Here is a 25007-nt window from a genome sequence, read left to right as displayed (position 1 = left end):
ACAGACACCTCAACAGCAGAGGTGCTCAGCTTCTCAGAGCCCCTTGCTGTGTGTATGGACACCATCAGACTCAACTTCTCAGTGGAGCTTGGGTGGGGATGGAGGTCTCTCTGCATTGCCTTGGTGTCAACTGCTATTGGTGCTATGGGTGTGGCGTCAAGACAAGAGCCACCACCACCAGGGTCTTTTCTCTGCTAGGGGTGTGTGGTGCCTGTGCAAGCTGACGTCCACCACGTGCTGTGAGGTGCTGCTTGCTGGCCGGCTCATGCTCTGAGCTGTCTAGCTTGGTTGATGCCCAAGAGCCTCTTCTATGGATTTAGCTGACTTGCTTCAGCAGTAGGGCTTCCCTGATAGCTCAGTTGATAAAGAATCCACCAGCAATGCAGGAGACCCTGGTTCAATTCCTGGGTCAGGAAGATCCACTGGAAAAGGGAATAGGCTACCCACTCCAGTATTCTTGGGCTTCCCTTGTGGCTCAGCTGGTAAAGAATCTGCCTGCAATGTGGGAAACCTGGGTTTCATCCCTGGGTTGGGAAGATCCCCTGGAGAAGGGAAAGGCTACCTACTCCAGTAGTTTGGCCTGGAGAATTCCATAGACTGTATAGTCCATGGGGTCGCAAAGAGTTGGACACAACTGAGCGACTTTCATTTTTCACTTTCACTTCAGTTCAGAAGTTAAGAGACTCTCTGCCTTCTATGCATGGGAGAGTGTTTTCCTCCTATGGCGGCACATCCTTCTAATTCAGAGGTTTTTGAGTTAAGCATAATCATGAGGCAGAAGTGGGCTGGGGATACTTTTATAAGGAGAGGAAGCCCAGGCCCTGACAGGGAACAGCCTTGAACCTCCATATGCCTGCTCCTGTGATCAGCCTTGTGTTTGATAGCCCTGACCTCCCTCTGTAGAGTCTGAGATCTCCTAGGGGACCCTGACTGCTACTCTCAGACCACATATCCCTCCCTGTAAGGTTTGTGTCATGCATTAGGACTGCAGTGTCTTAGGCACAGTTGTACATGCCTGCATTCCTGGCCTTGACACTGCATAGCTGTGACAGCACTTGCTTCTTGGCTGTCCCTGAAGACGTTGTAGCAGGACTGGAGGTTGGGCTGTATTGAGTGTGCCCTAGTTCAGGCACACTGAGCCCTCTAGCCCCTTCCCTGAGTGAAAGAACAGCTACCACAGGGAATATTGTCATGAAATTGGGAATTTGTACTTGGCTTCTCTAAGGAGACCACCTTTCCCTCAAGCCACTGAAAAACATGGTCCTCAGTCCAGATACCTGGGAAGAGGGAACAACCCTAAGTCACAGACACATGGCCTCATCCCATCACCCCATTTCTGAGAGAAAACTCTGATTCTCTGCAAGTGGGTTAAGATATGCAGTGAAGTCAGACTTCTCATCCTGAAGGGACTGAGGCTCTGGATTCTGAGGGGGAATTAGTGCAAGTCCATAGTGCTATGCATATATAATTGGGCCTTAAACAGTGGTTCATGCTCAGAAAAGCACTTTAATGTAAGACCTTACGAAAAAAACAGAGTCCATTGTCAGTTGCCAGCACCATAGGAAAGTTTATTTTCCAGTAAAACAAAAATAGGCCCAGATAGAAGATGGAAGATCGAGTAGCACACAAATAAAAGCTGTATGTGGATGCACAATTAAATGGTGAGTAGAGGGAAAACATGGTACATCGTGTTGTACAGCGTACAAATAACAAGAATGGAACTAACAGTCAAAAGGTCAATGGGAGTTCATCTGAGAGAGCAGAACTGTGGGCACTTACAGTGAAACCCTATGACTGCAGAGAACAAAGGGGAAAGGAAAACATCATTAGATTTCTATGGGTCAATTATCCTCCTATGCTCTGTGAAAACCCTAATGTAGAACTGAAAGCGTGTCTAACGCTCACACTATCACAGGGTAAAGAAAATTAGCCAATGTGTTAAGTCCACTGGGGATGAGCAGGCCCAGTTAGGATGGGGAGGAATACGAACAGCAGGCAGAAGGCAAGGAGTAAATGTCCTGCCTTGGAAGTTCATCTCTGATAAATTCAGTTTAATTGGTGGAAAGCGTGAGTCGCTTAGCTGTAACCAACTCATTGCGACCCCATGGACTGTTAAACTTTCAGTAACTGGAAGACCACCACTCCCCTCCTCCAGCAGAAGTGCTGCATGCTAAGTCGCTTCAGTCATGTCCAGCTCTTTGCAACACCCCCATGGACTGTAGCCCACCAGGCTGCTCTGTCCATGGAATTCTCCAGGCAAGAAAACTGGAGTGGGTAGCCAATCCCTTCTCCAGGGGATCTTCCCATCCCAAGGGTGGAACTATGTACAAAAGTGGTTAAAAATATCTGAAATATGTGTTCGCTCACATTGGGCACCAAAAGACAAGCCCCTTGTGTCTTCAGCTGAGAGGGAATCAGCACTTGCATGAAGAACCTACCACAGCCTAGGGAAGAACTGCAGAAAAGGACTAGAGGGAATACTCCCTGGGACTCTCCCAAGGTCAGGAGCGGCGTCTCTTCTCACCCACTGGGGCAAGGAAAATAAAATCAGGTAAAAGAGCATCAGACAGTGGACTCTGAAGGGTCTTACAGACACTGGGGAAACATTAATCCTACTCTAAATGCTGACCCAGTAAGCCGTCAGTTCCATGGTAGCATTTATGGCCACAGCCCTCTCGCTCTCATACCTCACCCCTGGCTGAGTTCACATCCAGACCCTGCAACTGTTACCTAATCCCATTAGGAGACCAACCCAGGGACCTCTTTTTCTTTGTCACTCTCTCCTTAGTAGGAAGGAGCCATAGCAGATGGTATAGACCTGACTACTCTGAGATCCTTCTCATTGGCAGATGTCCCCGAGCAGGGCCTCAAGGCTGGTAGATGGCCAGGTCACCCTGGGGGCAGCCTACATGCTGCTTGAATCCTGGGCAGTCAGTGCTGGCTCCAGTCGAGTGTTCTCAAGGCTGACCCTCAAGGTGCCACATCTCTTCAGAGATGGTGACAGCCAGGAAGAAGCTGCACAGAGGCAAGGGCATTCAGGTACCAGGCTGTTTCTCCTATAACCTGTCCATTATCCACTGCAGCCTAAGAGAGTGCAGTGGATAATGCAGAATGGAACAATTACTGAAGGAATCTGTCAACACAGAGAACTTGTACAAAATGCAGGTGGTTCTTCTTATGCACAAGCCATCTCATGTCAACATCAAACATCATATCCACATTATCCACTGCAGCCTAAGAGAGTCTTTCGGTCCTGACATCTGCTGATGACAACTCAGGATGAACAAGAAGGCTTGCAGATGGACTGTTATTACCTTGGCTACCTGGATGAGATTCCTCTTTCCATGGTCACCGTGGACACAAGTTAAGGGGGTCTCCAAGGTATTAAGAAGCTGGATGACCTTACCTATGAAATCAAACCCCTCAAGGATTCTAAGAGGTTTGAACATAGGTGGTTTCTCAGACGGTGGCAGATGGATCTGCATATGGCAACAGGATCTGCATATGAATGGGACAAGGTGGATAGGGAGCCACTGTTCCCCAAAGCAGATGCCAAGTTAGTCTCCAAGACTGGTCCTAGGATATAGTCATCATACAGGGAAAATCTGAGAGCATATGGTCAATCTTGCAACTCAATGTATAGTGTGTACAACAATATAACTCAGTGTGCACAATACCGGATACAAATGGCTAGTATAATGGAAACAACTTATTTAGGTCTTCATATAAAGTACCTTCTCTCTTGTGTCCTCATATTTTAACATAAGAGATCCAACTTCCATGAGTGATTATAGAATACCAAGGGGTGAACATGCTATTTAGTGTGCAAGGGTCATGAGACCACCCACAGATTTCAGTTCGACCTTCACAGTAATTAGGAATGTACCAGAAGATGGCCAGTTTTATTGCTCCTATCACTCCATCTGCACTTCAAAAGACCTGATCTTTGTGGGTGAACATGGCAGACATTATTAACTATCTTAACATGCCAGCAGGCTGGGTGGAATCTGGGTACATGTTTCCATGCTGACGTGAGATGCTTGTGCATAAGAACCACCTGCATTTTATACAAGTTCCCTGTGTTGACAGATTCCTTCAGAAATTGTTCCATTCTGCATTTTCAACATACTGTATATAAACTGAGGCATTGCCTATAAAAGGAGAACACCTATGCTTTTAACGCAAGCATGGTAAGAATGTGTTGTGGAAACTCTGTAGTGGAGGATTGGGAGCAATGTGACTGGCTTCCTTAAGCAGTGTTACAGCGACACTTGCTGTAATGTTAACTGTACATGTGCGGCAGATCTGTGATCATCATTCATGCTGTACAAACTGCACCCACTCTCCATGTGGGATGCTCTGCAGACCAATCCACAATACATGTGACCTCCCAGGACACTGCCAAGGGGAAGCTCTATAGGTCCTGAAAACACATATATGCAAGAGGGAAGCCTGTGTTTTGAAAAAGGCTGCTGTTATCATGGAAAATGCACTGACCACAACATGCACTGCTGAAAAATCTGGCTCCTGGGAGAGAGCCAGAATGCCAGCCTAGGACTAAGTCAAAGTCACATTTCAGACTGCCTCCACCAGGCCCTGGGGATCACAGTGGACAAGCGGTCCCTGTACAGAGGATGACAAGGCGCCTGGATTCTTAGACATCACTGACCCAGCACAGGATGGCCCCCAAACTTAGCTCCAGACATGTTTCCCAAAGCAACATGGGCCTGAGCACAACTACCCAGGACAGCTCTCCACACACCCAGTCAGCCAAAGTGTGTCTCTAACACCCAGAAAGCTGTTTAAGTTAATTTCTCAACTATACTCTTTCCTTGAAACAGACTAAGCCGCTATTTCCTGACTTAGTGAAATTCTGTCCTGGGTGAAAAGCAGGACCATGTTTCCCTAAATCACGTCTACTAGCTCCTGCAGCGTAGGAAGGACTGTCCTCAGTCAACAGCTCTGTGGGAGGCAGAGGCCAAGGCAAACATGAAGCAGCATGTCTGTCTGAGAATCAGAAAGAGACCCCGTTTCTCAACTCCAAGGAAGACCCCTTTGGCCATACCCACACCTCCTTAACACTATTCCAATCAAGTTTACTTAAATAAACACTAGACAAGCTGAGGGAGATTATATCTGGCTTTCTGACATTTTAAAAACTGCATGTAAACCTACTTTACCACATCAGATTTAAAACTAAGATGTTCTTTCCAGATTCCTCAAATGGTTGGTGACTTAACTTTGAAATGTATCATTCTTTATTCCGGTCTTGTAGCAGAAGTGAGGGAAAGGGAAACCAGAATTCCTGTATTCAGATGTTATCCCTGCCACTAGACGTGTGGCCCAGGGCCGACTGTTGAACCTACTCTGCCAGATACAGAAGCCCCACTGTGAAGCCTCAGAATGTCTGTGCTGCTCTGACCTGGCCAGGCCCTGCCCACGCATCCTCCTGATGGCAACAGGAGAGCCGACTAAAATCTTCATGGGCATCACGATGAGACCATACGTGCAGTACCCAGACCCCCCGGGACCCTCTACAGGATGGAGGTGGCAAGAGGGCCAACCTCGCCTTCTTGGGCTCCAAGTACACAGAAACCTAACTGCTTCAAGTCTCTTCCCACAACAATATGCTGAGCTGGAAACAATGCCTTGAGGAAAAGTGCTAGGCTTGGCAAACATTATTTTTTTGCCGATTTTGATTACTACACCAATTCAAACTACAAGAGGATTTTCACGACTTCAATTAGAAAAGTTTAAAATCTGAATAAAAAAATTTTAACTTTTCTTTCAACATCTTCAAAGCAAAACAAAGCAGACTGAACAAAGAAGTAATATGAAGAAATGTTTATCCAACTGTGTTTCATTAACTCATTAATTCAATTTCTACTGTAAATATTATAGAAGAAAAAAAAAGTAAAAAAAAAAAAAAAAAAAAAGGATTTCACTGCTGTGGGTCCAACCAAGGTCCCTGAGCTCCTGAGTCCACAAGGCAGGGCTATGACAACGCTGGGATGAAATACTGCAGGGAAACATCTTCATGGAGCAGGTCAAAGTGAACAATCTTGTTCTTCACAATATCTAAGGAGAGAGGAAATTCTTTACTGTAGAGACCCATTCTGCACACACACTCTCACCCCTAAGCACTGCAGCAGCTTCTCCCCCAAGCCTCTCCTGGAGCACCCAGGCCCTCCCGAGGTGACCAGTCTCCATCATCCCAGCTGACACCAAACAAGGGGCCTGGCTCAGGCCAGCTCATTTTTCACCAAGGAAGAGGCCGAGGTCTCTGGGGCAACAAGTCACAGGGCAAACTTCCCAGAAACCACATGTACCCAAGTCAACGTCCTTCCAGGAAAAAGCAGCTTCTCACCAGTGAGTCCCTGGAATGTGCTGAGAAGAGGCAAGCACATAGGGTCTTACTAGAGAGCAGGAGGCAGTTTGCAAGGGCAGCCATCACGCAGCCTAGGATGAGCAATGAGGCACTGGGTCTAAGACCCAAAGCAGAAGCCAGCCAAGAGGAAGAGGTGTTGCCACAGCATGAAAGCTGCCCAGCTGCCAGGGCCGTACCACTGAGGGCAGAAGTTACAGGGGCAGTGGGGCATGCCACACCCAAGGAAAGCTAGCTGAAGCCAGATCAAGCCAGGTGGCAGAAGAAAGGCAGACAAAGAGCACAGCAGGCTGCTGAGACCAATCCCAAGAGAATGGCAAGTTGGGAAGGGACACAAGGGACCAGCAGGACACTCATCAGGAGAGGTGCTGGACACACAGGTGGCAGCAGAGACTGAGAATGCTGGGGAAAGTGCCCCAACCCCTCCAGAGGTGGGAACTCAGCAAGCGCCTGGAGGATGCTGCCACAAAGCCAGAACCACTGGCAGAAAAGGTTTGGGGTAAGAAACAGGGTGAGAAACTCGACTCTGGCTGTCATAACCTTCTGTTCCCCCTCCCTGCATAGCAGCTAAGGCCACAACCCCCACTCCCTACACTTCCCCTACGCAGACAGGAGTGGCTTCCAAGGACCCACAGTGGGGCATCACCCAGCCTCGATGGCCCAAGCCAGAGCTCTGAAGAGGCATCTGCACTCAGCCAGGTCCCCAAAGAGCCCTGTGCATGCAGGCAGTTTGAGAAGCACTGTCTTAAACTGGGAGGACCTCGTGCTGAAGCAGTGGATCCCCATTCGCAGCCTTAGGGGCGTCCACACCATACCTTCTTTAGATGCAGTGCAGGCAGACCCTGGCCCCTGCCCCACGACTCAGCAGCTCTCACTGCTCCTTCCCTATCGTGGTTTTCTGCACCCCGCTTCTGTACCTCACCACCAGTGCAGGCCGCATGCACTAACGCCACTCCCTTCCAGTGGTCAATCCTCCTTCACTGGAGAACCTTCGGGAACCTCCTACTCGTTCTCTACAGTGCTGACTATCTGACAATTATTAGGTATCCTATATTCCTGGGTCACCCTTCTCAGGTCTGTTCACTGGTGGCGGAGTGCTCAGACTGGGAATTCACAAATAAGGAGGTGTCACCTCCAAGCAAGGCCACAGTTTTCTTTCAATTGCTGTGGTCTCAATAGCAAGGAAAAGACATAGCCTTGAAAAATTCTCAGCAAGTGAGTCTTTTATCTGTAATCAAGGACTAAAGGGTGAAAAAACATGTGAAACCAAGAAAGACAAGGCCAACCAGAATCAAGAGCACCATTAAAAGCCACTATTAAAAATCAGTAGGCAGCACAGATGACAAGACACAGGATAACTGGAACAGGTCAGGCTGACACAGGAAAGAAAAGAATCACTTTGAGATGGAAACTTAAATCCAAGCCCAAAGGAGACAGAGACCCTGTACACATAAGGTTAACACAGCAAGATGGAGCCAGGTGCCTCTGCCCATATGCAGCTTCTCTGTGGATGCAGACTCATTTATGACACCAGGTGAGGCAGTCCAGACCCATCTGCCAGGGACTACTCAGGAAACTGGAGTCCACCGGTGACCGAGCTGTCTCTGCATTTATGAGACTGTACACAATGTGTAAGACTACAGTTGATTACAGTGCTTGAAATACGAAAAACAAATCAAAATGCAAACTTACTGCAAGTGGCCTTTGTAGGATTTACTTGTTGTCCAGCAAGGAACTGTAGGAGCTTCCTAATGTCTATGTGCACTTCAGCCATTTCTTCCGAGTTTCTATCTTGAGAAGCATTTTCTGAAGCTAAAACGACAGGAACCTTTTAAGACACAATTATCTTCCAGTGAAACAGGGAAGCGAGAGATTGCATGATGACTGTTTACATAAATAAATGGTTTACTTGACCACTGACTTGAGAACCTACAGAAACACTGCATAATATAAATGTGATTGCTCACCAAGCAAGCATTTACTAAGTATTGACTCTTCAAATTACTGCACTATGGGAATTCCCTGGCAGTCCCGTGGTTAGGACTCAATGCTTTCACTGTTGACAGTCGGGGAACTAAGATCCCAAATGGCTTGCTGTAGGGCCAAAAAACCATCCCCAAAACAAGACCATATACAGCTAAATCAAGCCCTCTCATTATAAAGTGGAATGAAAGGGATGAAAACGTCCTTTCAACTCTGGGAAGGTATCAAAGACCCTCTTTGTAATTTACTAAAATAAACAAAATGAGCAACACAAAAATAAGTCACTTCATATAACTACTGTCAAAGCTTTTATTAACATGGATTTCACTTTGCTCCAAGGCATGTCCTTCACTATAAAGTAAAATTCTCTTGCAATGCTAAGTTACAAAGTGTCTCTAATAAGCAAACTGGTAGTAAGTAATTTTAACTCTAAAAGTGGAAGGAGTCTTATCAGACCTACTTCAGAACACATGGGTGACTAAATGGTTTTCACAGAGTGAGTACTTTCCCAGGGCCTTTGCATCATTCCCTGTTGGACCTCCCTCCCATGGCCTGCCCACCACTGTGAGCTCTGCAGCAGACGACTCTTAATCCCTGAGCCAAGCTACTCAAGCAACCCAGTGTCCATTCCAGCACTGTTTACGACAGCCAAGACATGGAAGCAACCTAATGTCTAATAGAGGAGTGGATAAAGATGTGGTATGTTATTCAGCATAAAAAAGAATGAAATAATGTCATCTGTAGTAACATGGATGGACCTAGAGATCATCAAACTAAGTCAGAGTAAGACAAATACCCTTGTATGTGGAGTCTAAAACATTGATACAAATGAGCTTATTTACAAAACAAACAGACTCACAGATTTAGAAAACAAACTTATGGTTATTGAAGAGGACAGGTGAAGGGGAAGGATAAATTAGAAGTTTAGGATCATCGTACAGATATACACACACACACACACACACACACATCACTATATATAAAATAAACAATGAGGACCTATTATACAAAACAGGGAACTATACTCAAGAGTCTGTAATAACTGATATGGGGAAAGAATTTGAAAAAGAATAGATACATATATATGTATAACTGAATCACTGGGCCATACACCTGAAACCAACACAACATTGTAAGTCAACTATACTCCAATAATTAAAAAAAAAAAATTACGTTTTTAATACACACACACAAAAAAAGGAGAAAATAAAAAGTGTCATCTATATTTCTGACTCCACCCAGGTGAGAAACTGTAGTTTTTGGTAGAAGGCATAGCAAGTGAAGAGCTAGAAGGGCTCTTGGACATTGTTGAGCCCAAGCCTAGGATTTGCAGATGAGGAACAAGGAAGCCCTCAGGCCCACACTTCAGCTTCTCAAGTCCAGGAGGTTCACCTTCCCACCACACTGCAATAACAAGTTACCCAACCCCATTATGTGTTCCCTTCCTGAGCCTGAAACACAGTCACCCGAAGTTCAATTCTTTTCCAACTAGAGACCTCAGTATGATATGTCATCTGAACAATTTATCACAGGTAAAATATAACCTACCAGGAAACTTACCTAATGGAGGATTTCCAAGATCTTTAAAGTGAGTTGTAACACACACTAGCTCAGTTTCTATTTTCAAGTTCAATTCTCCATTTAGGTTTGCTTCAATAATCTGCAAATTGAGTATTTTACAGTCTTAAGAAAAGCAAAAGGGAAAAAAAAAGTGGACATCAGCTTCCAATGAACCAGGTGACAAAGTGATCCCACAAATCCCAGGACACTTCAGACAGCGCCAAACCCCACATGGCATCAGCAACAGAGAGAAGACAAGGCTGAGCACAGGGCCTTGAAATCTCCAGAGAGCAGCCCCTCGGCGCGCAGAGCGCAGCAGGAAGCTCTGCAAACGGGGGAAGCTGGGGGCCTTGCCAGCAGCGCTGACAATGCAGACATTGTGCAACTCCTGTAAAACAGAGCAAGAAGAACCCGAAGAGAATGTGAAGCGATAAGCTCGCTACCTGCCTTATTTCGACAAATGGACCAAACTATCTATTACAGCTCAACATAACCAGAATGGTTTCAGAATATAGGTGAATATAACCATTTATATAAAGAATAATCCCAGACATTGGGAAGTGAGATTCCCAAATTCAGAAAGACCCAGAGATGCCGTCAGGGGTCTGGACTCCACCAGGCTGTGGCGCCCTGTGGCTGCCGTGTTTTCTGCTCTCAGAGGACAGCTGGGCTTGGGGACTGGTCGCTGTGGCCCTCCCCGCCCCAACAGTGCCCATGACTTCCCTCAGGATCAGAGGGGCCCTTTCATTTTACGCTATGCCCTGCACCAACCAACAGGGTCTCTAAACTACACAAAATCTAGAAATGAAGTTCAGAGAAAGAAACAGGTACCATGATACGGCTCAAGATTTTGGCCATTTCACAAAGACAGAAATATAGATCAATGGAACAGAATAGAACGCCCAGAGATAAATCCACGAACCTATGGACACCTTATCTTTGACAAAGGAGGCAAGGATATACAATGGAAAAAAGACAACCTCTTTAACAAGTGGTGCTGGGAAAACTGGTCAACCACTTGTAAAAGAATGAAACTAGAACACTTTCTAATACCATACACAAAAATAAACTCAAAATGGATTAAAGTTCTAAATGTAAGACCAGAAACTATAATACTCCTAGAGGAGAACATAGGCAAAACACTCCCTGACATAAATCACAGCAGGATCCTCTATGACCCACCTCCCAGAATATTGGAAATAAAAGCAAAAATAAACAAGTGGGACCTAATGAAACTTAAAAGCTTTTGCACAACAAAGGAAACTATAAGCAAGGTGAAAAGACAGCCCTCAGATTGGGAGAAAATAATAGCAAACGAAGCAACAAAGGATTAATCTCAAAAATATACAAGCAACTCCTGCAGCTCAATTCCAGAAAAATAAATGACCCAATCAAAAAATGGGCCAAAGAACTAAACAGACATTTCTCCAAAGAAGACATACACATGGCTAACAAACACATGAAAAGATGCTCAAGATCACTCATTATCAGAGAAATGCAAATCAAAACCACAATGAGGTACCATTATACGCCAGTCAGGATGGCTGCTATCTTAAAGTCTACAAGCAATAAATGCTGGAGAGGGTGTGGAGAAAAGGGAACCCTCTTACACTCTTGGTGGGAATGCAAACTAGTACAGCCACTATGGAGAACAGTGTGGAGATTTCTTAAAAAACTGGAAATAGAACTGCCATAGGACCCAGCAATCCCACTTCTGGGCATACACACTGAGGAAACCAGATCTGAAAGAGACACGTGCACCCTAATGTTCATCACAGCACTGTTTATAATAGCCAGGACATAGAAGCAACCTAGATGCCCATCAGCAGACGAATGGATAAGGAAGCTGTGGTACATACACACCATGGAATATTACTCAGCCATTAAAAAGAATTCATTTGAATCAGTTCTAATGAGACGGATGAAACTGGAGCCCATTATACAGAGTGAAGCCAGCCAGAAAGATAAAGAACATTACAGCATACTAACACATATATATGGAATTTAGAAAGATGGTAATGATAACCCTATATGCAAAACAGAAAAAGAGACACAGATGTACAGAACAGACTTTTGGACTCTGTGGGAGAAGGCGAGGGTGTGATGTTTTGAGAGAACAGCATCGAAACATGTATATTATCTAGGGTGAAACAGATCACCAGCCCAGGTTGGATGCATGAGACAAGTGCTCGGGCCTGGTGCACTGGGAAGACCCAGAGGGATTGGGTAGAGAGGGAGGTGGGAGGGGGGATCGGGATGGGGAATACATGTAAATCCATGGCTGATTCATGTCAATATATGATAAAAACCACTACAATACTGTAAAATAATTAGCCTCCAACTAATAAAAATAAATGGGGGAAAAATATTAAAAAAAAAAAAAGATTTTGGCCATTTGCCCAGGCACACTACATTTCGCCTTCTGACATCAATATCTCTAAAGTCTGGCAGGTCTTTGGAAAGCCCAGGCAGCAGTGTGCAAGTCAACATTTTGTTCAACCAACAATACAAAACTGCCACTGAGCCACTGCAGACAAAGGTGGTCCCTTCACTAGGGAGCCACTGCAGAGGTACAGCAAGAGGGAAGAAGCTCCATGATGAGTGGAGGACACCCTGTTCCACAGGGCTTGGCCACAACTAAACCTCAGATTTACTTAGGAGTACCACTTAGTATTTTTCATTCTTGCTCCTTAAAACTAGTGAACTCTATTTCTCATTGGAGCAACAAAACAAAAAAGATGTTTTCAACTTACTAAGGCTTTGACTTTACATAGGAAACAGCCTCTAAACATCCTTGTTGCATCATCTAGTATGCGTACCTCTGAATGGGAAGAATTCATCATCAATCTTATCCTTTCACTTCCCAGAAGTAAATGATGTTTCTAAGCCCACTCTATTATCTGGAAAAAACACCTGCCTAAAAAAAATATGTAAAACAATCCTTGTGCATATTCTGGACTTGTGAATATACAGTGCACAGGGACTCTGTGAGGTTAACACATAACACAGATCCATCTGTTTCAAATAAGCACACACTTAGTATCTACCTGTAAAGGTTCACTGCTCTTGAAAAACAAGTTTTATAAAGGTTTATTCAGGAAAGCAGCTTGCAATGTCCTAGATTCACTCCAGACTTAAACACCTTTTTATGCTTTCTTCAAATTCCTAAAATCTGAGTCATCAAATGCTAGATCCATCTCTCCAAGCACAGTGCCTGGTGCAGGGCAGCACTTAAACAAAATTTACTGAAGGAATTCACCAAGGACCCCCCAAACACGGCTCACCGTGTTTATTTTGTGAGTGTCATCTATAGTACTACCCACATCAACATACTCTGCTATTAAGGATGTGGATGGGATCTGACTTCTTTCAGAGATTTCCTTAATGATAACTACTGACCATTCATGGAATAGTGATGAGACGCACTGGGAATCTAACGTAAATTATCTCCACTGATAAAAAGTAACAGAGCCCCTGTGACTGTTATGCTGGATAACACTTCCCACCAGGGTGCACCACTTAGTGGGGGTCGGGGGTGGCTCCAAGGACTCAGCTCTGCCAGCGTATCATGATGCCTCCTGCCCCAAGTCTGCTCCTGTGAAGCTGAGACATGTAAGGGGTAACACAGCTCCGCTCTGACCACGGAGCACCACCACAGAAAGAGCATCGCTGAGCGTTCGTCAGCAATCAGTCCCAGACCCCACTGCAGATCTCCTGGACCAGAACTTGCATTCTGTCTGAAGGAGATCCCAATGGTTAAAACCTGATGGAGACTCTTGGCAGTCAATGCCTGCTGCTTCTGCTCCTACCCGAGTCACACGCACGACCCACCCCCACTGGCCACGTCTCTCACTGAAAGAAGTAAGGAAGGTGCCTCAACAAGGGCTGCTGGGCCTCTGACTGGAGGAGATGCTTTCAATATGTTGAGTCGTACTCATTTTCCTTGATTCTCTCGCCTGTCATCTTCAGACACAGAGTTCTGGTTACTCAAGTTAATATTGTTATGCCCTTGGCTACTCCAATTTTCCACACGCTTGATCATTTTCCATTTAGTATTTCACGGTGCAGTAGTCACTCCACAAAATCCTTGTTTTTAAACACTCCAGGGAAGAGAAAAACACCTCTGATGAATTTTTTTTAAATATCTGATGATTTAATCTAAGCTACTTTGACAACTGATTTCTACTGGACACAAAGAACAAATAACCGGGTCCTTGAATTAACTGTTCCGCCTTTTCTCTCCTGGGCCTCTCAAGGGCTCCAGGATATCCCCAAAAGAAGCCTCAGCCTGACAACTGGATCAACATCAGGACAGGTGCAGGAGAACACTCATGTCTGCATGGCACACACTGCTTCATGGGAAGTCACTGTAAATTAAAGTGAAATCTACAGAGTAAGTCATGAAAGGAACTTCCTCTCAAGTGAGCACAACTTCAGAAATGAAACAGTCCATAAACATTTTCTAGGCTTCAGAAAACTTTGGTAATGCCAAAGATCTCCTGAAGCTAATTTCATTCCAGGTCTGTGCACTAATAACCTATTATCCGCCTGCTGAGTGGCAACCCCACAGTGAGTGGCTGTCATGCAGAGATGGTTAAGACAGTTTCCCTTTTCAGGAAGCAGCCAGTTCAGGAGTGGTTCCCAGATGTTAGCAGGCGACTTATCACATAGCAGTGAACAGAACAGCTTGGCAGAGGAGGGGCTTACATCCACGGCAGTGGGAGAGTCTAGAATTTCCATGAACAGTGAGAAGGGCTAAGTGCTTTCCACGGGACGATGGGAAAAAAACAGCCAAGCGTGAAATGGCAGAGACAGGCTTGGAGAGCACCAGTGCTGTGGGGATGGACAACTGCAGAGCAGTTCTGCAGGCAGGGGACAGCCGTGTGGCAGGTAACCAGTCTGCAGACACTAAAGAGCAAAAGTTTCATCAGGTGGACAGTCATGTCAAAACACCGAGGGACATAATCAAATGAGTTTTGGGGGTGACTGAAGAAGTCAGGAGAACCCCAGGAGTGAAGGACAATTCTTCAAAGCTTCCCATCACTGTCACTGGCACATTCAGCATTTCACTGACATTGAGTGTAAACGTCACAAAAGTAAACATGCCCCTCTACCTGGCCTAAGAGCTGCTTCTAGGAAGAGAAATGTGTCCTGGGGGATCCTTGTCTTGGGCTCATAGAGACATCTGGCAAGTAGATAGGACATTCCACTCACTGCCAGCATCAGTGATCATAAGAAAATATCTACACTATCAGATAAAATACATAATATGCTGTCCAATACATATGCAAAGAAAGTTAGAACCATTGAACGTACTGTTAATATACTATAAATACTATAAATATGAGAGACTAGGCCAAATATCAGAGAGGAGAGTTGAGAAGATCCAGAGCAGGTTTCACCTGTAAAACCATAGGCTATCAACAACAGGCCAAGCCCCCAGAGCCGGGAGGTGAGGGATACCCCATGCAGATACCACATGATGAATGGAGGGCATCAAGCCCCCACCAGACAAGGCTCCAGCGAGGACACGCAGCCAAAATTACACACTTGGGAGCTCTTTTCAAAGAAGTCAGAACTTACAAGCTGATTGCTGATGTTTTTCATTTTCTCCACAACGCTCTTCATAGTCTTCAAGACTGGTAAATAAATACTAACCTACAAAGCAAATGAGAAAGATCAGTAGTATTAAAATATTAACATAGTCAAGTATTGACAAGTGCTCATTACCTGTGTTTGGAAGGTGTGTACTCTTAAAAGCTTTGCAATCTTATTTTTAAATTGCCTGAATAAAGTTCTTTCTTTAAAATATAAAAAACAAAAATAATTCTACAGCTTCACTAACTCACGCCTGCCTCCGGTGACCTCAGCGTCCACGTGGCCATTCTCCCGTCCCAGGTCTGTAGCCCTGCTGCTGAGACGCCCCCACACACACCCAAGGGGAGTAAGACAGCACCAGTGGAGGCCATCCTCCAAGGGGTTCACACCCACATTTGGGGCCAGTCTCTGTAACCGTGCCCAGACTGGGTTACAACAGTGCCGGTACAATGCTGGCTTTTTCCCAGCGGAGACATCTACTCAAAGCCAAGTAAATATTCCTTATGCTATTTCATGGTCTCTTCTTCAATAAATATGAACAAGAGGCAAAGGACCCTTTGTCATCATCTTTCTTTCCAGTGGCTCTGGGATTCCTGTCAGGAGAACTAAAGCAGCCTCTCCTTCTGGCTATTACACACACCTTGGACATCACTCCTAATAAGACAAAAAAAAAAACCATGTTCTGTGAAACCCAAATTGGTGCCAGGGCCATTAGTTCTGACAGATGTGAAGGCCATCCAAAATGCTACTTCAGTTTTACTTAAGCGCCATTATAGGGCAAGACTTTCTCTCTCTCTTAATTGTAAAGAGTGTGGCCTTATATATAACACTACTTTAAGATGATTGATGCAAACAACTAAATGAAAACATTCCAATTTTTTGTTCCTGGGCTATCTTTTAAATATGATTATCTCTTTTCAGGTACTATACAACTTTCAAATAAAACCTACAGCAAGACTTTAAAAGTCAGAGAATCCAAATCACACCATTTAAGACGTGGTGACGCTGGGCATCACTCACGTCAGCATCTGGGACCGTCGGCTCTTGTAAGTCCTTCCATAGTTTTCTAGGAATAACCTTCACCGGGATGTCATGTGTCACAACACGACTACTGCTTGACATGGATAACTGCCAAGAGAAGAATTAAAACACATCAATACTTAAAAAATAAAGAACTGAAAGACAAAAAATGTTGATACCAAACCTAAGTGTTCTCAATTCAGTCACCAACGTCCATTCAACAAGTATTAACAGAGCTTAGAGAAAGGAAGTTAAAGAAGCGAGTGATTAGGACGGTGGAGGAGTAGGACGTGGAGCTCACTCCTCCCACAAACACATCAAAAACGTATCTAGACATGGAATGATTCTCACAGAACATCTACTGAAACATGGCAGAAGACCTCAGGCTTCAGAAAGGACAAGAACATCTTCATGTAACCAAAAAAAGACAAAAAGAACCAGAAAGGAATCAGGATGGGGCCTGCACCCCAGGGAGAGAGAGCTCTGAAGGAAGAAAGGTTCCCACACTCTGAATGTCCCCTCACAGGAAGGCAGGGAGACCAGCAGGGACAGAGGGTGAGCTGTGGAGCCTTGGAGGAGAGTGCAGTTAAGCAGTTTACAGAAGGCAGAATGAAGAGAGCCCTGCAGACTGGTGATGCCACTTTCCCCACACTCCCAGCCTCAGGCACATGTCCAACCATATGGGCAGAAACTCTGTGCTGATGCTCAAGCTTCGGAGATCAGACCTAAAGAGAGGACTGGAGGAGGCTGCCAGAAACGGCCTTCAGAGGCTAGGAGTTTGAGATCAGCAGATGGAAACCATTACATATAGAATGGATAGACAACAAGGTCCTGCTGCATAGCACAGGGAACTATATTCAATATCCTGGGACAAACCAGAATGGAAAAGAATATTAAAATAAGAATGCTTATATATGTATAACTCAATCACTTTGCTGTAAGGCATAAATTAACAATGCAACACTGTAAAACAATAATAAAAAGTACAGTTGAGAAAGCCTCCTCCATAAAAAGCATAAAACTGAATATAATACTCACAGAAAAAATCAAGTACACAGAACGGATAAAGGAGAGGTTGCCAGGATAAGGGAAGGCTGGGAAGGAGGCAGCATTAGTGCTGGGCACTAGAGGAAGAAAAGGCTTCAACAAGTGAAAAGAACACAGACTCCAAGTAGAAGACCCAACCTCACCAAAGCCTGGGAGTTGGTAAAGAATGGGACACACATGGAGAACCACTCAGGGGAGATAAGTGGCTCTACAGTGGGTTGAGCCACACTTGAAGGGTTTTGGACAACAGATGAGAAATGTCAACCTCATTCTGTAAGCAGTGAGACCCTGTGGGGTACACGTGTTCTGAAGAGACCCGAGCATTAAATTCAGTTGGTAGTAGGATGGAAGATAAATGTATTCCTTGAAAACCAAAGGTCATTTAAAGGTGTTAGCAGCAGAACTGAGGGGATAAGGGAGGGACACACAAATTTCGAAGGCAAAAATGGTTTTTAGACTAGATGACAATACCACTAAAAGAAATGGACATGCTGGGATATGCAGATCTGAGAAGAAAGATGCAGAAGTGTTATTTCATAGGAAGAGCAGCATCCTCGCTGAATATTATGAGATCACAATGCTATTTAAATATGAGAAGCACCCAACTCCAATGAAAAAATAGTGATGTACCGATCTCTCATTTTAATAAAACCAATTAGCTTCTCCTGTAGAAAGTCAAGGCTTATATAAATACTTCTAATTCCTTCCGGGAAGTTTCAGAAATGGTAGCTTTCTACTCACCAGCTCTATAGAAATTGTAAGGCACGGAAAGTGTTTATTAGTCAACTTAATTTTCAAAGCTCTGGCATTCTGGGCAGTTTTCAAGGCTCGAGATAAATTTTCCGATGTGAGCTCTAAGTAAATTTCATTGTTTTCTGCGGAGACACCTTCCATTTGAAATTCGCTGAAGAAGTTCTCCTAAGGGAAGGAAAAGGGGGAGGACATCTGTGCCCCTTCCAGTGGAATTCAGCGGGAGTGGGGGGAGAGGGGGCGGGCTGCAGGCCTCTCAGGAGCCTCCACTCACCTGTTCCAGCTCACACCACATGCTCACCCCTCCATTGGCCACTTTGTCAGAGAGGACGAAGTTCAACTTATCCGGGCTGATGCGCAGAGTGCAGGTTTTGGCAAGCTTGGCTATCATGTTACTAACTCCTATAGCGAAAGGTTCCAGTAAAGAATTAACTAAGAAGTACGTTAAGTATCCAAAACACCAATTTAGCGAGCAGAATTATCAGCTGCGCACAGTGAGCTTCCCAGTGGGAAAATCAACCTTTCTACTCCCACCTATCGGGAGGCTTTTAAAGCCGCTGGCGTCAAGCCGGCCTCCCAACAACCTGGGAATAAGGAAACCGAGACTCGGAGGTTAACTGGCGCCTACTGGCCGCTTTCTTCCCTCCCACGTCCACTTGGGGACGCCGAGTGCTGCAGGGGTCGAGGCAAGGAGAGACACGGCTGGGGCGGGGGGACCAGGGAGCCTGGCTGTAAAGGGCGGTCTGCGCCAGGTAAAGTTGTCCGTGAAGCCACTGGGCGGGTTAAGAAAAGCCACGCGAAAGTAATCAAAGTTCAGAAACAACCCTCGGCACCTGCGCCCGCGTCAAGCTCCTGCTCGCCAGCCTGTGCAGCGCGCCAGCCCGTTCGCGGGGACCGGCCGTGCGCACCGCTCCATGCAGGCCTCCCGCCCTGCTTTCTACCGTCCTCCCAGCCGCCAGGGGTGACGCGGCCCCTACTCACGCGTGAAGTGGTTTAGACAGGCGGTATCCACGATCTTGGCCCGAAACTTCATGGCTGGACGTGACACGCGCGGGGAGCCCGCCCGCAGCGGACTCGGGAGAGTCCCGCCTTATTCAGCCCGGGGGAAACTCCAGCGCGGTACTGGGTTCAGCCCCCTTGGGCCTGAGAAGCGCCCGCATAGAGTGGGTGGGCTTTTCGGTCGCGCACTCGGGATGACGCAACTCTGCCGGAAGTGACGCGATTCTAAGCCGAAGGTACCGGAAGTGCCTCTGAGTTTTCACAGGTCGAGCTTTGTGTTAAGGAATTTCCAATTCTGTTTTAGAATATAGGAAATAAAATCAGTCTTGTTAGGTAGTTCGAATAAGAAAAAGGAGTCCAGAATGGCGGTGGCTAAAAGACAACGGTGGCTCAGAGGGTAAAGCGTCTGCCTGCAATGTGGGAGACCAGGGTTCGATCCCTGGGTCGGGAAGATCCCCTGGAAAAGGAAATGGCAACCCACTCCAGTATTCTTGCCTGGAGAATCCCATGGACAGAGGAGCCTGGTAGGCTACAGTCCACGGGGTCACAAAGAGTCAGACACGACTGAGCGACTTCACTTTCACTTTCAAAAGACAAGGAAGGGAAAAGCCCGCGAAAATAGAACCAAGGAAGGGCTGAGGACTTTGGGTAGAACAAACAGCACTCCTGGCTAGCCCAATTTACATGGGGAACTTCCCAGGGGAACGAAAAAACATATAAAAAGAGGAGCCAAAGGGCCTGGGGTCTCTCCCACGCACACGTGCTTGCTTGCTCTCTCTCTTGGCGTCTTTTGGGTTGGCATACCCTCACTCCTGGAGGATGTATTTTCCTTTTATTTTCTAAATAAAACTGAGCTGTAACACTGATCTGTTTGAGAGCTATAACATGGTCTATATCTGAGAGCTGAGAGCTATAACATAGTGTGAGAGCTGTGGCACACTTTAACGTCTGTCACTGCAAATTTTTGTTCTGTCGAGACAGAACCGAGGAGATTACACTCCCCTGACAAGTCTCTTATTTATGAAGTGTTAAGTTATCACTTAAATACACACCGCTCTGTGGTAGGGGAGCTTTAGAACCGCCCATGGCTCAGATGTACGCACTGGTACCTCAGCACTGTAGCACCATGTTGGATTATGCTTTGAAAATTGTTTTAACAAACTGTGTTAAACACAAGCTGTTTAAAGAACACTGTCAACTAAAAAAAGATGTACAACTTGAGAGTTGTGAGTTAAGTTTTATTTGGGGCAAAATGAGGACTGCAGCCTAGGAGGCAGCATCTCAGATAGCTCTGAGAGACTACTCCAAAGCAGCAGTGGGGGAAAGTCAATATATAAGGTTTCGGTGAAGAGGGAGTTCAATACCATGAAGCACTCATCTTACAAAAGGTTTCTTGTTAGTCATGAGGATCTGCTATCACCATGAAGGGATTTAGTGCTTCTCTAGATATGAGGAGCTACAAGGATTGAGATCATAAAATCTTCCTAAAAACATCCAACTATCTAAAGACCTGTCCCACAAGATTCCCTGGAGCACAGTGTGCCTCCCTCCACCCTGAACTCCCTCAGGGGTTCTTGAAGGTCAACAGCTATAGCAGCATGGGGTTCAATTTCCAGAGGCAGATGGCAAAGCCTTTATTGTTCAACGCTCTTGGTAAGTGCCAATTTGTAGCTGACAACATTGATAGTAATTCTGTAAATTTTATTCAAAACGAACTTCACCAGAGTCTGTTAAAGTCTCCTAGCATAACTGATACAAATGATGTAGTAGAATTTTGAAAAACAAAATGAGAAACAGAATAATTGTCTCCAAACTGATTTTTCAGAGACAAGATAGTCCATCTTAAGAATGTTTTATTTTTTATGAGCTTTGCAAATAGGAACCTACAACCTTGTTTTTACCTTGACATGTAGAATCAAGAGATGAAAAATAATAACATTATTTTAAAAAGCACAAAATATAAAAACCACAAGCAGTTCTGCCTATTTTAAGACTATAACATGAAAGTAGGCTCCAATCTACATTGTTACAGGTATTTCACAAACCAAATGTGATTAATGTCACATTTAAATTTTTTACTAAAAAAACATGCTTTCTTTACTTCATAGATTAATTTTAAAACAGATAAATCATTAAATGAGATTGTTGCTATGGATGTGCCGTGTGCTTAGTAGCTCAGTAGTGTCCATCTCTGTGATGCCATGGACCTGCCAGACAAGAATACTGGAGCGGGTTGCCATGTCCTTCTCCAGGGGATCTTCCCAACCCAGGGATCGAACCCAGGTCTGCCTGCATTGCAGGTGGATTCTCTACCTACTGAGCCACCAGGGAAGCCCGTGGAAGTCATGAATTATGATTAAATACTAAGTTTCTAATAGGTTTCGCAGGTGGTGCTAGTAGTAAAGAATCCTCCAGCCAATGCAGGAGGTGTGAGAGGTATGGGTTGGATCTCTGGGTGGGGAAGATCTCCTGGAGGAGGAAATGGCAACCCACTCCAGTGTTCTTGCCTGGAGAATCACACAGAGAGAGGAGACTGGTGGGCTAGAGTCCATAGGGTCGCAAAGAATGGGACACGACTGAAGCAACTTAGCACGCAGACTCACAAACTCTGTAAACAATATTTTATAATATACTGATACTTCAACATACTTAATTTTTTTGCCATTAGAAAGATTTTTTAGGAGTAATAGCATCAATGGTGTTGGATGTTGCAGGGAAAATTGTCTAAGCATGGATGTATGAGTTTTGTTCAAGAGGAAAAAAATTAAAGCTCTTTGGCAATATTAACCCCCTGAAACAAAGATTTTTATTTTAAACTTCCTAAGATACATGATTATACATTCTAAACAGGTAAGGGCCCAAATAATATAGGGAATTCTGACACAACAAATATAAAATTAAGCTGCAATGATCTTTTCCTGAAAGATAATAGGAATTGTGTTTTCTTGCAGTTTCCTTAAATAGGTTTAAGAAATTAATAATTCAATAATTTCAATATTGATAATTAAATATAGACACTACATCCCTACATTGCTTCCAAACAATTTGAAGGCAGGAATGAGGTCACTAGAGCTCTCTAGAAGCCTGTGTTCTACTGAGTATTTTTTTTTTTAATGTATACCATACTTATCTGTTTCAAATAGTTAGCATATAACCACATGCAACAATACTGCTGTATTTTCAGTTATTTCATATTTAAGGGTCCAAAATATACTCACAAAATATTACTGTTTGTGAATGTCAACCAGTTTTTAATTTATATTCTATTGGAAACATGCCACTCTGGTCATACATGCTAAATGTATTCTGAAAATAACCAAAGATGACAATTCACAAGCAGAGTCTCACCCCCATATAGAAATTCTAATTGCCCTGAAAACCTGTAGGTTAAGTTCTCAACCTTTGAAAATGAGCAAAAATGTTCCAGAGCAGTCACTGTAGCCATGTATTTGGGCTTTGTATTTACACATTGTTTTGTATATTTATACATATTTACAGCATTAGATTTGAGATCTAAAGGTGGCCACACATTAGTCAGCTAAGTCCCATATCAAAAATAAAATGAAAAAGGAATTGAAGAGATTTTGTGATTCGAATAGCACAGACTTCAGAAACTGAATGCTTAGACATAAAACTCCAACATTTTTCTTTAACTAAGAGGTCATCACCATGGCTTTATGGCTTTCAAGCAGTAGTCTATATATCAGTGTGTTATTAATCAAAGAGTACAGTCCCTACCACGAACTTGGATCAGATACCACAAGCATTAACTTTGCCTTTCCCCCAAAGAATCATTTTCTTTTGAAGAATTAGGCAGTTAAGGCAGATTTTAACAAAAACTTATCATATACTCAGCTTAAAAATGGAAGCTCCACCTAGTTACAATAATATATGTACCTAAGTAACGTGTCATTTACCAGTTAGGCAAACATCTTTATCTTGAGGATAAAGTCGCTTTTGAAAAGTGATTCTTTATTTTCTCATTCAAAAAGAAACACTGTGTAAAAAATATTAAAGAGTTATATTTGTAAGAATAACCTCCCGGTACCATGTTGGCAAAGGTCCAACAGATTATACAGGTCTGGAAATTAGGAAAAAAGACTTCCCTGGAGCTCTGGGTTCATGGCCAGTGTTTCTGAGTAGGAATCAGGAGGAAGGACAGTACAGTAACTTCATAATTTTTAGAAATTTCCTTCCAAGATGCATGGATCCTTGGGAGGAATCAAACCTTAAACCCCACTCAGCTACCATCTTAAACTTGTAGTTTCCAGCCTCAAAGGAATAGGACTTGGGGAAGAATGGAAAAGAAGAATGTACTGAGTATTCTAATGCAATGTACATTTGTTGCAGGAAGGGGGTCCCTTCCAGCAACAAAGAAAGTGAGATGCATAAAAGTTAAATAATTTGCCTAAAGTCAAGAGGAAGTTAAGTGGTAGATCTTCCCAAAAGGTAATTGTCATTCGTCAGTTCTCCAGAATCAAGACAATCTCCAATTTTTGGACTTCTGCCTCTAAGATCTTGAAAATGAAAGTGCTCAGTCATGTCCGACTCTTTGCAATCCCATCGACTGTAGCCCGGCCAGGCTCCTCTGTCCATGGGGCTTTTCCAGGCAAGGATACTGGAGTGGGTTGCCATTTCCTTCACTCTAAATGCTCAATGAAGTTATTCCTGAACTTGCAATGTCCTCGTACTGTCTCTTGGCCCACTCAAATCTACCTAACTCGCCCCTTCTTTGAATATTTGTATCCTCCCTAAACAGCATAGTTCAACCTCCAATTGTAAACTAGTTATAATTAGCACATATTGTTCCATGCATCAGTCATGTTTCCATGACATGCATGTTTCCATGCATCAGTCATATCTCACCATAGTATTTTTCCAAATCCATGACTACAATTCAGCAAATTTAGATTAATGAAAAAAACCATATACTAGTTTTCAGAGGGGACTGTCAAAAAATGACTATCTATAATTGGGAAGTTGGCAAATATAGTTGGGAAGTACATTTATACTTGTAAAGTATACTTGTAAAGTACATTTATACTTATTGAAAAGTGCAGAAAGAGAAGTAGGGAAACATGGGTTGAATACGTCCCTCAAAAATTCATCTGCTGAGGTCCTAACTCCCCCAGCATACATTAGGATGTAATGTTACTTGGAGGTCAGGTCTTTACTCAAGTAATCAAGTTAAAAAGAGCTCATTAGTATTAGCCTTAATCCATATGGCTGTTTTTGTTAGGAAAAGGGAAAATCTGGAGGCAACCTCACACACAGAATGTGCCATGCAAAGATGACAGAAATTGGGGTGATGCTTCTACAGGCCAAGGAGTGCCAAAGGCTGCCAGCTAACCACTACAAGCTAGGTGAGTGGCATGGAACCTGTCCTCGCTCACAGCTTTCTGAAGGCATCAATCCTGTTGGTACCTTGATCTCCAACTTCTAGCTTCTAGAACTGTGAGACTATAAATTTCTGTTTTTTAAGTCCCCAGTTTGTGACGCTTTGTTATGGTAACTTTAGCAAAGTAATACAAGAAATAAGGGAAGAAGGTTTTGGATAAATCACACAGTGAGATGTCATATTTAAAAACGGTTAGCGGAGGACTTTCCTGGTGGCTCAGTGGTAAAGAATCCACCTGTCAATGCAGAAGACATGGGTTCAATCCCT

The 25007-nt window shown here is 44.3% G+C and overlaps 1 protein-coding gene across 1 annotated transcript; it reads right to left on the bottom strand.

Annotated features, from left to right (window-relative positions):
- Nucleotides 1-5829: 5829 nt before the first annotated feature.
- HUS1 (HUS1 checkpoint clamp component) lies at nucleotides 5830-19557 on the bottom strand. The gene is made up of 8 exons (XM_061165555.1): nucleotides 19325-19557; nucleotides 18618-18745; nucleotides 18335-18511; nucleotides 16547-16654; nucleotides 15512-15586; nucleotides 9929-10028; nucleotides 8078-8197; nucleotides 5830-6078 (listed from the first exon to the last, which is right to left on the bottom strand). The coding sequence occupies exons 1-8, from the start codon at nucleotides 19374-19376 to the stop codon at nucleotides 5996-5998; spliced, it is 843 nt and encodes a 280-aa protein (XP_061021538.1). The 5' UTR covers nucleotides 19377-19557; the 3' UTR covers nucleotides 5830-5995.
- Nucleotides 19558-25007: the final 5450 nt, after the last annotated feature.

Source organism: Dama dama, chromosome 18, assembly GCF_033118175.1.
Source record: "Dama dama isolate Ldn47 chromosome 18, ASM3311817v1, whole genome shotgun sequence".
Classification (NCBI taxonomy): domain Eukaryota; kingdom Metazoa; phylum Chordata; class Mammalia; order Artiodactyla; family Cervidae; genus Dama; species Dama dama.
This window is presented reverse-complemented; position numbering and strand designations above follow the sequence as displayed.